Source organism: Pongo pygmaeus, chromosome 15 (genome assembly GCF_028885625.2).
Source record: "Pongo pygmaeus isolate AG05252 chromosome 15, NHGRI_mPonPyg2-v2.0_pri, whole genome shotgun sequence".
NCBI lineage: Eukaryota > Metazoa > Chordata > Mammalia > Primates > Hominidae > Pongo > Pongo pygmaeus.
The window spans coordinates 74069106-74082174 of NC_072388.2; the positions used below are offsets into that span (position 1 = coordinate 74069106).

General features: G+C 41.6%; 1 protein-coding gene across 2 annotated transcripts in view; it reads right to left on the minus strand.

Moving 5' to 3' along the window:
- TMED10 (transmembrane p24 trafficking protein 10) overlaps positions 1 to 13069 on the minus strand; it is a 46125-nt gene that overhangs the window by 9519 nt on the left and 23537 nt on the right. For both annotated transcript variants that reach the window (XR_010123762.1, XM_054448485.2), the window contains exons 2-3: positions 11062 to 11173; positions 6655 to 6728 (exon numbers count right to left, since the gene is read on the minus strand). Coding sequence is in view for 1 of the 2 variants with exons in the window: in XM_054448485.2 (XP_054304460.1) it covers positions 6655 to 6728; positions 11062 to 11173 (186 nt within the window). In the remaining variant the exon portion in view is untranslated. The remainder of the gene's footprint in view (positions 1 to 6654; positions 6729 to 11061; positions 11174 to 13069) is intronic.

A 13069-nucleotide genomic window follows, 5' to 3' on the forward strand; every position in this document is an offset into this window, starting at 1 on the left:
CCTTAACATTTTTTTCTGAGTTCTTATTATGTGGAAGGTACCAAGGGAAGTTATGATCTTAAGCTCTCACAGCTTACATAGTAAGTTATAACCATAATATATGGCTTTATGTAGTAACTTCTATAACAAAGATACACATTAAAAACAGAGTTCTAGTTAGGCGGACAAAGTGAAGCTTAACAGGAAGTGGGTGAGCTGGGTCTCACAAGTTGGGCAGGACTTTTGAGAGGGCATTCAAGGCTGAGGGGAACCTGTAAACCAAAACACGGAGGGAGTAAAGTGCAGGCATGTTTAGCAACTATGAATAGTCTAGACATAAGCAGTCTGGTGTGCTAGAAACTAGACTATAGGGTATGTGTGCATGTACACACATAACTGCCACACACTTGTGCTTGGGGAGGGTAGGGGATAATAGCAAATAAAAGGCTCATAAGTTAGACTGAGACTAAATTGGGGAAGGGGATGAAAAAGGTAGTATAATGAACCAGAGCCATTCATATATGCTCACAATGTGGTATATTTTGTAATCTCATTTAATCCTTGTAACCCTATAAGGTGAATATTTTTATCCTTAAGTTTTGCAGATGAGGAAACTAAGGCTCTGAGGTATTAAATAACTTGCCCAAAGTATCACAGCTTGGTGCAGCTGGCATTAGAATCCAAGTCTATGTGAGTTTATTCTGTAAGTACTAGAAATTTAATAAAGAAAACCAGATGAGTATACTAAGCTTTTCCTGAATCAAAGGTGAAATGAACAAGCTATATTAGGCCACAAGGATCTATATAAGTTGTCCTGTTTGCTTGACTAATAAAGTTTGACTAATAAACTTGCTGGGTTTCCCATTGCTATTATTTTTGCAGGGCAACAGAGTAAAATTTTAAAACAAATCATGGTAAGTATTCTCAAGAAGACACTCTTTACTTGCTCAGGACTAAGCATTCAATAAATAGCATTGAGACTTTATATCACAGTACAAAAAGCTAAAAAAGAAATCCTCAATATCAAAATTCCCACTTTCTGTTGTTCTGCTCTTGTAAACAGTTGATTGAACTATTCAAAGTATCTATAAAAATGCCAAATTATACATGTTTCATGAAGGCAGGCTGGTATTTTATTCTACTTTCCTTCATCGCTGGAAGCATGAGGTATGTTTTGCCAAGTCTGTAAGACAATGTGCACCACAGGTTCTCCAATAGGGGGTGATATTCCCCTGGCAAGCTGCATGTAGTTGTTAAATAATCAAAGGATGTTATAGCTACAAGGTACTTCATTTTGCAGTGAGTCCCTCATTTTTCAAATGAGGAAACTAAAGATTCCATAGTTACTCAGCCCTTTGGGTGTCCAACCAAAATTAACAGTACCATGGTCTCTTAACTCCCTACCCAGGGTGATCACAGCATTTAAACTGCCAAACTCTGCTGTAAAATTCGAGAAAAGAATCCCTGACTTCCAAAAGCATTTATGCTCTCTGTACCCAAATCTGACCTATCTTTCAAGCCTCCTTGAAAGCCTCCTTCAACCACTCCTGTCCACACTGTCTTCCCTGAAGCCCTACAACACTTACTGTGTCACACAATTAACACTCAATCATATATTGTCATATTCACAAATTGTTTTATTTTTATCCTGTCCCTCCACACTAGTTTGGCTCCTGAACTCAAGGAAATTAAAATGATTTATATTTTATATAGTCTTAAAGACCTGATACATAGTAAACACTTGTAATTGACCTGTTCTGCCCACTCTATGCCTTCTTCAAAGAAGCCAACTTTCTCAAAGTAGCTAAGTGCTGCTGGTCCCCTGAAGCAAGTGTTTCTTGTATACTAAAAGCACTCTGCATTGAATTTTTTTCTTTCCTTTTTTTTTTTTTTTTTTGAGATAGAGTTTTGCTTTGTCACCCATGCTGGAGTGCAGTGGCACGATCTTGGCTCACTGCAACCTCTGCCTCCCAGGTTCAAACGATTCTCCTGCCTCAGCTTCCCAAGTAGCTGGGATTACCAGCGCCTGCCACCACACCCAGCTAATTTTTGTATTTTTAGTAGAGATGGGGTTTCACCATGTTGGCCAAGTTGGTCTTGAACTCCTGACCTCAGGTGATCCACCTGCCTCAGCCTTCCAAAGTACTGGGATTACAGGTGTGAGCCACCGCGCCCAGCCTGCATCTATTTTCATGAGGCCCGCCGCCTAGGAGAAAGGCTTCTCTACCACCATATCTATTAACATCATTCTTACTGGTCATGGTAGGTACTGTTTGGAAAAGCTACAAGTTACAAAGCCTTTTCCTGTATAACACCTCCAAAATACCAGTAAAATTAAACTCTTCTAAAACCATATCCAAATCTTCCATATAATGAAGATTTTAATCTAAAGAGTTTACAGAGTTATATGTAACTGTACCAAGAAAAGGTATTAATTCTCTGAAAAAACTGCTTCTTAAAACAGAGGTGTTAATCTAACCTCTAGGGAATCTCTAAATTCTTTTCCTTGATGGAGCATCAAGATCCAAGGGAGAAGCTTCTTGTGACAAGACAAATTCAGTCAAAGTAGTTTGCTGCCTCCATGCCTCCCACCACAGCCCCCACCAACTCCAGGAGCACAGCAATAAATGTGAAGACCATCTAGTCTAACACAAGCAAGATAAACATAACAGAGCTGGCACAGTGGCTCACGCCTGTAATCCCAGCACTTTGGGAGGCCGAGGTGGCCAGATCACTTGAGGTCAGGAGTTCGAGACCAGCCTGGCCTACATGGTGAAACCCTGTCTCTACTAAAAATACAAAAATTAGCTGGGTGTGGTGGTGTACACTTGTAATCCCAGTTACTTGGGAGGCTGAGGCAGGATAATTGTTTGAACCCGGGAGGCAGAGGTTGCAATGAGCTAAGATTGCACCACTGCACTACAGCCTGGACGACTGAGTGAGACTCTGTCTCAAAAAAAAAAAAAGGACTTTGGATCTAGTACATGGAATCAGAGTTCCTCCTTCCTGAGAGCAGTCAGAGAAACAGAACTTTTGGAAAGTCTTCAGCTGTTGCTCCAACCAGGGCAGCTGTGTTTTTGGTATATATGTTGATAAAAAATGACAGACAAATAGAATCGCCTAGGCAAAATGGTATTTTACTCGTGGGACACACAGCCCAGGAGTTAGAAGATGTGTCAGATAGCTCCTTCTTTGTCGGACAGTAATTGCCTGCATTCTCCCAGCTGCACAGAGAGTAAGTCCCTACAAACAACTACTCTAGTTCACAGATGACAAACTAAAAAGAAGTGGCTCGGTTCACATCCTGAATCTACAAAGATACACCCTCTGAAGGGCAGAAGCGAGACAGTGGTCAGAGGTTCATAAAATACAATACAGGAAATCAAAATCAAAAGTGCTTTATTTCTGAGGACAGAGGCATTCTTTCTCTTTAAATAATTCAAACAACAAGACTTAATGCTTCTTCACAGTATGACGAGCATTGTCTTCCAAATAATATCATCTTACATTTGTATTGTGTTACATAGCATTTCACATGGATTAACTAATAACAATTTAGGTAGGTAGTGTGGTACAATTACTATTCAATCTTACAGGACCACATGGGATTTCACAATTATGAGTCCACAGATATGAGGGAGAGATGTGTTGGACATGAAGAAAATTAAAGAAGTGTGCCACATTCCCAAATCTTAATACTGCTGCCAAAGATTCCAAATCCTCTGGAGATAAAGCCTCTCCATTATCTCAAGGGCCTGAAATTAAATCGTTCAAGTGATTCTCTTGCTTCAGCCTCCCGAGTAGTTGGGACTACAGGTACCTGCCACCATGCCCAGCTAATTTTTGTATTTTTAGTAGAGATGGGGTTTTCGCCAGGTTGGCCAGGCTGGTCTTCAGCTCCTGACCTTGGGTGATCCACCCACCTTGGCCTCCCAAAGTCCTGGGATTACAGTTGTGAGCCACCGCACCCTGCCAGCTAACAGCCATTTCTAAGCAAGGTTCAAGGGAGCCTTGCTGCAGACTGAAGAAAGGGCTGGTCTTTGGACTGTGTCATAGCCATTCCTCCTCTACATCAATCTGGTCTGCTGCTGGGGAGCAGGGGTGAAGGGCAGGAGGGTGGGGATAGATGTTAAAGAAAGTAGTGGGGAGGAGTTTCTTGGTTAAGAAGCAGAACCTTGGAGCTGTGTTGTAACTACATGCGTAAAGGCAGGCTTAGGACATGTCAGACATCTGAAGCAGGAAGCAGGCAAAGAAAGCACCGTGGTTTTCTTTGGGCTAGGGATTCCCCTCTTGGGTTAAGCAAAAGGTCAGGAAAGATTAAAGCCCCTTTCCTAATGTCTATAAAGTCCAAGGATGATGGAAATTCCAGGAGGTATAGGGGTTCTAAAATGCTATACGACAGCTGTGTCCAAAGCATTCTTTATATAAACCCACAATAATGTCATCTGTTTTTGAGGGGAACTAGCTATGTCTACTGTCTAATAGGGCATTGATGTGTTGTTATTTAATAAATACCCTTGGGCTGGGCGTGGTGGCTCACGCCTGTAATCTGCCAGCACTTTGGGAGGCCAAGACAGGCAGATCACGAGGTCAGGAGATTGAGACCATCCTGGCTAACACAGTGAAACCCCGTCTCTGCTAAAAATACAAAAAATTAGCCAGGCGTGGTGGTGGGCACCTGTAGTCCCAGCTACTCGGGAGGCTGAGGTAGGAGAATGGCGTGAACCCGGGAGACGGAGCTTGCAGTGAGCAGAGATCCCGCCACTGCACTCCAGCCTGGGCAACAGAGCGAGACTCCATCTCAATAAATAAATAAATAAATACCCTTAATGACAGCCATCATGTTGGAGAAAAAGATTACAATAGGTAAAATTCCACAGAGTACAAATTCAACTGATAATGGTCCACAGTTCGGGAACAGAAGCAGTAACCACAAACTGGAAATCATTTTACCTATTCTTCTACCTTATAATAATGACAACATTTTCCCTAGTGTTTTATATCTTATAAAAGCACTTTAACATAATCTTATTTAAATATAATTAAGATTCTTCTGAATCATGAAGGTTTAAAAAAATTTTTCAATTTACTCTTAAGTTCATCAAATAAAGATTTCTTCTTGTTTTATTTATTTAAATTAAACTAGCCTGGAAACAGAAACAAACAATTGAAAATTCTCTACCGGAAACTCTCCCATTCACAACTGTATCACTTGCTCCTATTTACTGCCTCTAAATAACGCTACCTAGTTTCATTCAACTGAGGATTTGAACAAGGAAAGAGCTGCAACTGTTGTACTACTTCCTGTTGCAGAATTAACCAGTCATTTCCAATCTTCTTCCATTTTAGGATATTTCCCTTCCAAAGTCCTGTCCAAAGAGAGAGCAACTTCTGTTCCACTATTCCTAGACAATTTTCCTAAATCACTTAAACCAATTTTCGTTTGCATTCTTCAAAAGCCCATTCTATTTCCTGTACCCCACTCCTCCTTCATGCCCTTACGTACTGTTTTGTTGGGTAAAAATACTCTTATCTTTCTGTAAAGATCAATTCTCTAGTCTTAAATAGTTCTTGTGGTTTTTCAAAGGTGCCCTTCATTTGAAGAACCCTTTTGTGCTGCCCCCAAAGTCTCGCAGAGATGAAAAAGGCTGTTGTCCTTCTCCTCATTCTGTGCACACCTCCATCTCCCTGTCACCCAAATAAATGTCAGTTTCTATTAGTCTGTAATAAATACTTCCTATCAGCATCAAATTTCTATTATCACCATTCCTAGTCTCTTGCAGCTTTTTCCTCCATCCTGCCCTCTTCCTTGAAAGTTTGAAATTATTTTAACTAAAAACTATCTTTGACTATTGTTATTTCCCAAAGACAAAACAGTTGTTCAAGACTAAACAGCACTGAATCCATGCCCTAGATAGATAGATAGATAGATATACAACTGTTGGTCTTGGGGAAAAAGTCTTAGGAATTAAAAACAAATCACTTTTCTTAACCTTGGGCATTAACAAATAACTGAATTCCAGCTTTAAAAAATTTAAAATATCTCTCTCTACACACACACACAGTTCAAAAGAACTAATGCCATATGTCAGTGTTTTATCAAACCAACATTCTGTGGGACAGTTAGTTCAGTCTTTGGCTGACAGCACAGCCAGAATTATTCTTCAAGGCTGTTTTTTTTGTTTTGTTTTGTTTTGTTTTTTTTTTTTTTTTTTTTTGAGACAGAGCCTTGCCCTGTCACCCAGGCTGGAGTGCAGTGGTGCGATCTCGGCTCACTGCAGCCTCTGCCTCCCAGGTTCCAGCAATTCTCCTGCCTCAGCCTCCTGAGTAGACTAGCTGGGATTACAGGTGCACGCCACCACGCCTGGCTAATTTTTGTATTTTTAGTAGAGACGTGGTTTCACCATGTTGACCAGGCTGGTATCGAACTCCTGACCTCAGGTGATCCACCCGTCTCGGCCTCCCAAAGTGCTGGGATTACAGGAGTGAGCCACCGCGCCCGGCTAAGGCTGTTAATATCACTTTTTGTATCAGTAAGATCATGGCTGGCTGTCACGAGACTGCTAAGAAACCACAGCCTTTTGGGCAAAGCACAGCCTGTTGGCCTGCCGAGGTCACAGAAACCTCACGGCATAGCACACTGCTGCCTCCTCTGGCTGTTACAACAGGACATACCTCTTCGTAATTTTTCGCCTCCACTCCATGCTTCATGTCTAGGATCACGAGTTGGTCAGGTATCCGCCCTGTTCCTGAGAAAGAAATCAAAGGAATCATTGTGTGGAATACTTAAAATTCCGGGAAATTACCCACCCACCCGCCTGCCCTCCCTCCCTCTCCAGAACCCCTACCCTCTCAATAGAGGGAAACAGCCACAACTCCTCCCCCTGCTCAGTTGCAGAAAATTCCTGGCTCTGGCTAAAATCACAAACATTCCAGACAAAGCCTCTATCTGTGTGGGGTGCCGGAAAGCAACAAGAACATGCTGCTGGCAAACATCTCTGAGCAGGCAAGGACACAAGATACTGCAACTGGTACTACAGAGGAACAGAACAGAAGGGAAACCACACAGGCTTATTGAATTGGGAAATAAAACTCAAAAATCAAAACTGTGAAATTGAGTGGCATATAAATCAAGAGATAGTGGGCAACAACTTCGGCTGAAAATGTGTATTTCCACATCTGAAAAGGTTGCCCTGTCAAATTTTGAGGGAAGGCCATGATGAATTAGGATTACTGGGTATGTGCTAAGCTTGGATTTACTTAATATAAATCTGAGTACTGAAAAGAACCTAAGTTTTATCTAATATTCCACTTTAATTCAAACATTTTGATCAATGTATGGCCTATTTCAGTAGGAGTACAATGTTATAGAGCTATTCCCACTAAGCCCTTAAAAGAGTTACAACAGCTCAAGGAAAAAAAAAACAACTTTAAGCGTTCAAATCTCAGGGATGCTTCTTACAACAGAGTTCATGTTAGAAGAGTCAATCTGATTCAGCTGGATCAAAGAGGCATTCTAATCTGAAATCATCAAGTAGGAGAAAGGAAAAGACCCAAAGAGCCCCAGAAAACTGTTCAGCCCCAATCCCCTGGAATTCACCTAGTTATAAAATTTACAACTGCCTGCATGAAATTAGAAGTTCTGGGAAACAGTGCCACTGAAGCGCTGGGGTTCCTGAAACCATAAGCCACACTGAATGGTACTGTACCCTCTGATGCCTGAGAGACACTGGAAGTTTTCTGAAATGAACTGAAGTCAATTCAATAACTACTCATTGAAAACTCACTAAGTACTAAAACTGTGCTGGAGATTTTAAAGAGATATGCTACGGCTTAAATGTGCCCCTCTCAAAGTTCATGTGTTGGAAACTTAATCCCCAATGCAAGAGTGTTGAGAGGTAGAACCTTTAATTTTTTTTATTTATTTAATTAAAAAAAAATTTTTGAGACAGGTTCTTACTCTGTCTTCTAAGCTGGAGTGCAGTGGCACACACCATCATGGCTCACGGTAGCCTCGAACTCCTGGGCTCAAGCGATCCTCCCACTTCAGCCTCTCAAGTAGCTGGGACTACAGGCGTGAGCCACCACACCCAGGTAATTTTTGTATTTTTTGTAGAGACAGGGTCTCGCTATACTGTCCAGGCTGATCTGGAACTCCTGGGCTCAAGCGATCCTTCTGCCTCAGCCTCCCAAAGTGATGGGATTATAGGCATGAGCCACTGTGCCTGGCGGAGAAGTAGGACCTTTAAGAATTGATTAGGTCATGGGGCTCTGCCCTCATCAATAGATTTAATGTCATAATCATAGAAGTAGGTTTGTTATAAAAGTGAGTTCAGCCCCTTCTTGCTCTCCTGGCATTCTCTTGCCATGTGATACCTTCTGCCATGTTATTGTGACACAGCAAAAAGGCCCTCACCAGATGTGGCCCCTTGATCTTGGACTTTCCAGACTCCAGAACCATGAACCAAATAAATTTCTACTGTTTATAAATTACCCACTCTGCGATGTTCTGTTATAGCAGCACAAAATGGACTAAGCCAGGATACAATCCCTGCCTTCAAATAATTCAATTGGAATCTAAGACATATACACAAAACAACTATGGTGAAAATGCAAAGCACTGTAAAATTTTAAGCCAAAGGAACTGGTTCAGACAATTCCAATATGGAGCAAAGGGAAGAGGAGAGAAGATAGTAGTTGTGGACAGACTTCACTAAAAAGGGAACACCTAAAGGCAGGACTTAGGCAAAGTACTCTAGGCAGATGGCAAAGCATGAGCAAAGGCTCAGATATTAAAATCGGAGTATGGCATGTTTCAAAGACAGTAAAGAACTTGTTTTGGGATGGGCACTGTTGCTCATGCCTATAATCCCAGCACTTTGGGAGGCCAAGGCAGGTGGATCTCTTGAGGTTCGAGTTCGAGACCAGCTCGGCCAACATGACAAAACCCGTCTCTACTAAAAATACACAAATTAGCCAGGCGCAGTGGTGCGTGCCTGTAGTTCCAGCTACTCCAGAGGCTGAGGCATGAGAATCACTTGAACCCAGGAAAGTTGCAGTGAGCCAAGATCGTGCCACTGCACTCCAGCCTGGGTGACAGAGCAAGACTCTTGTTTCACAAAAAAAAAAAAAAAAAAAAAAAAAAAAAGGACTTCTTTTGGATAGACTGGAAAGATTAACTAGAAAGCAAGAGGAATATAAATAAGACTGCACAGGGTAAGACTGAGAACAAAGTAAGACAAGTCACATGTGTCTTCTGAGCATGAAATCAACAAGTCTTTAAACAAAACAAAACAAAACGTGGCACCCAGAGTGTTCTGTTCTCCCAAATCCAATGTGTAATCCTGATTACGACATTGTCCATGGAAGATGTAAAGCAAATTTTTGCTTTTCCTTCCTCATTGAAAAAGTTGTGAAACTTAAGCAGTTCACAGCCCCACCTGGTCCAAATGATCAGGATATCTTTTTTTTTACAGAGTTTTCCAACTACCTCCCTGATTGTCGCAGCACAGTACAGTCATGCACTGCATGAAGACAGTTCAGTCGAGGACGGACTGCATATATGAAGGTGGTCCCATAAGATTATTATAATACTGTATTTTTACTATATCTTTTCTATGTTTAGATACACAAATAGCATTGTGTTCTAACTGCCTACAGTATTCAGTACAGTCACATGCTTTACAGCTTTGTAGCCTAGGAGCAGTAATAGGCTATACCATATAGCTGAGGTGGGTAGTAGGCTATAACATCTAGGTTTGTGTAAGTACACTTGATATTTGCATAACAAAATCACCTAACAACCATTTCTCAGAATGGTCGAGTCCAGACTATACAGTCTCTTGCATAGAACTGTCAGCCTATCCTCTTAGCCGACATCATAGCCCTAAAGAGTCTCCTTTGTAAAAAGACCCTTCGTAATTTTTCTCTCTGCATTTGCCTGGCAAACAGACAATCCTTTTTGTTTGTTTTGAGACAGAGTCTCGCTCTGTCACCCAGGCTGCTGTGCGGTGGTACAATCTTGGCTCACTGCAATCTCTACCTCCTGGGTTCAAACAATTCTCCTGCCTCAGCCTCCCGAGTAGCTGGGATTACAGGCATGTGCCACCATCACATCTGGCTAATTTTTGTATTTTTAGTAGAGATGGGGTTTCGCCATGCTGGCCAGGCTGGTCTCGAACTCCTGGCCTCAGGTGATCCACCCGCCTTGGCCTCCCAACTGCTAGGATTACAGGCGTGAGTCACTGCGCCCGGCCAGTTTTTTTTTTGGTTGTTGTTGTTTATTTTTTTGAGACGGAGTCTCACTCTGTCACCCAGGCTGGAGTGCAGTGACACAGTCTTGCTCATTGCAACCTCCACCTCCTGGGTTTAAGTGATTCTCCTGCCTCAGCCTCCTGAGCAGCTACGGTTACAGGCACAAGCCACCACGCCCAGCTAATTTTGTATTTTCAGTAGAGACAGGGTTTCACCATGTTGGCCAGGCTGGTCTCAAACTCCTAACCTTCAGTGATCTGCCCGCCTTGGCCTCCCAAAGTGCTGGGATTACAGGCATGAGCCACCATGCCCAGCCTTTTTTTTAAGACTTCACTTTGTTAGAGCAGTTTTAGGTTCACAACAAATCTGAGAGGAAGGCACAAAGATTTCCCATATCCCCCTTCCCCTTACATATGCATAGCCTCCCCCATTATCACCATTTCCCACCAGAGTGGTACATTTGTTACAAATGATGAACCTACATGGACACATCACTATCCACCAAAGTCCACAGTTTACATTAGGATTCACTCTTGGTGTACATTCCAAATGTAATGTTCGGACAACCATATAATGACATGTATCCACTATTACAGTATCATACAGAATATTTTTACTGCCCTAAAAATTCTCTCTGTTCCACCTATTCAATCTTTTATTCCATGTAGTTGACTTTTAAAAGGTGCTCCAAAGACTACAAGGTAACAGGTCTCCAAATCAGAATAAATAAAGAATACAAATGAAACTAGATATTAAGTGCTGACTGTATTAAGGAGCACTAGAGTTGGAGAATATTCTTAATCCAGAGAAACACTCTTGATTACTCACCCTTGCTCTCAAAACACACTTCAAACATGTCATAATCTTCAGTGGTAAAGGCAAATTTCCCCTTGGTTGCATCCTCTTTGGAGTAGAGAATATGGCCAGCAGAATCTGTGATCTAAAATAAGAAAAGTAGTAAGAATAGGCAGCAAATAACACTCAGGAAGAGAACTTACAGAAACTGGGAAGATAGAGACACTATCTATGAAAGACAATTGATAGTTCTCATTATGATGACTATGTTCCAACCATCCCCAAAGACAAAAACTGGATTAGAAGATTAAATCCAAATACAGCAAATTTCATTCATTCAAATAGCCTAATCACATTGTGGGCTAAAATCTGTTGCTGCTATAGGATGTCTTACCATACCAAAAAGTTAATCTAGCGAATGCTCCAAGTTACATACATTGGATTTATTGGCAAAAACTCACTAGTATCATTCCGCATACAGGAACATGTTACAAAAATGAAAGTAGACAATTATCAGAAGATTATACAAGAGGGACAAAGATATATAAAAACACATTTATTCTATAAAACAAATTTGATAGGGGAGGGGTATGGGTGGAGAATAAAATTAGGACACACAATACAAGGACAGCAGGAAAAAAAGCATACATAGAGAAGACAATCCAGGAGATTGTCTTAACATAAATTTCATGTTAATTATGTCAACGGCCAGGTAGAGTGGGAACAAAACACAGGAAACAAACAAGAAGTTTCTGGCCAGGCATGGTGGCTCACGCCTGTAATCCCAAACTTTCGAATGCCAAGGCAGGAGGATCACTTGAGCTCAAGAGTTCAAGACCTGGCCGGGCATGGTGGCTCACGCCTGTAATCCCAGCACTTTGGGAGGCCGAGGAGGATGGATCACGAGGTCAAGAGATCGAGACCATCCTGGCCAACCAACATGGAGCCACCTCGTCTCCACTAAAAATACCAAAATTAGCTGGGCGCAGTGGCATATGCCTGTAGTCCTAGCTACCCGGGAGGCTGAGGCAGGAGAATCGCTTGAACCCAGGAGGCGGAGGTTGCAGTGAGCCAAAATTGCGCCACTGCACTCCAGTCCAGATGACAGAGTGAGATTCCGTCTCAAAAAAAAAAAAAAAAAAAAAAAAGAGTTCAAGACCAACATGGCGAAACCCCTTCTCTACAAAAAATACAAAAATTAGCCAGGCATGGTGGTGCGCACCTATAGTCCCAGGTACTGGGAAGCTTGCTGTGTCACTGCAGCCTGGGTGACAGAGCAAGACTCTGTCTCAAAAATATAAAAACAAAAAAAAAAAAAAAAAGGAGAGAAATTTATCCTAAAAAAAAAAAAAAAAAAGATATCCTTGGCTTCCATAAATGATTATTCCTTTCTCCTAGATCCTTAGCTTTAGTTCTTCAGACTTAAGCTGCTCTATTACCAAAGAATGGCCTATCAGCACAGAAGAAAGGGGATATACTGGTAAGTAAACAGCCACATACAAAGCAAGGGAATTCCATGGTAATTTAACAGCCTGGATCTCAGCCTTCATTTCTAGAGCACGTGGCTGTCTTAGTAGAAAGCATATTTCATCACTTAAGACTGGAAGCTACTTTGCAATGTGGAACACAAAAGTAGTGGCTTAATTACATTCAACTGGATGTTCTAATGCTATTTGTTAAAACATAATTCTTTTAAGGGGAAATTTTAAGCAGGAAAATTAAGTAGCACACATTTAAGCTTATATATTTAAAAGTACTTTATAACAGTAGTTATTTCTGAGGGGTGAGACTTTCTCTTTATATTTTTAATTTTTTTTCCTTTTTTTTTTTGAAATGGAGTCTCACTCTGTCCCCAGGCTGGAGTGCAGTGGTGTGATCTCGGCTCTCTGCAACCTTCACCTCCCAGGTTCAAGTGATTCTCCTGCCTCAGCCTCCCAAGCAGCTGGAACTACAGGCACCCACCACCATGCCCAGCTAACTTTTTTGTATTTTTAGCAGAGACAGGGTTTCCCCGTGTTGGCCAGGATGGTCTCGATCTCCT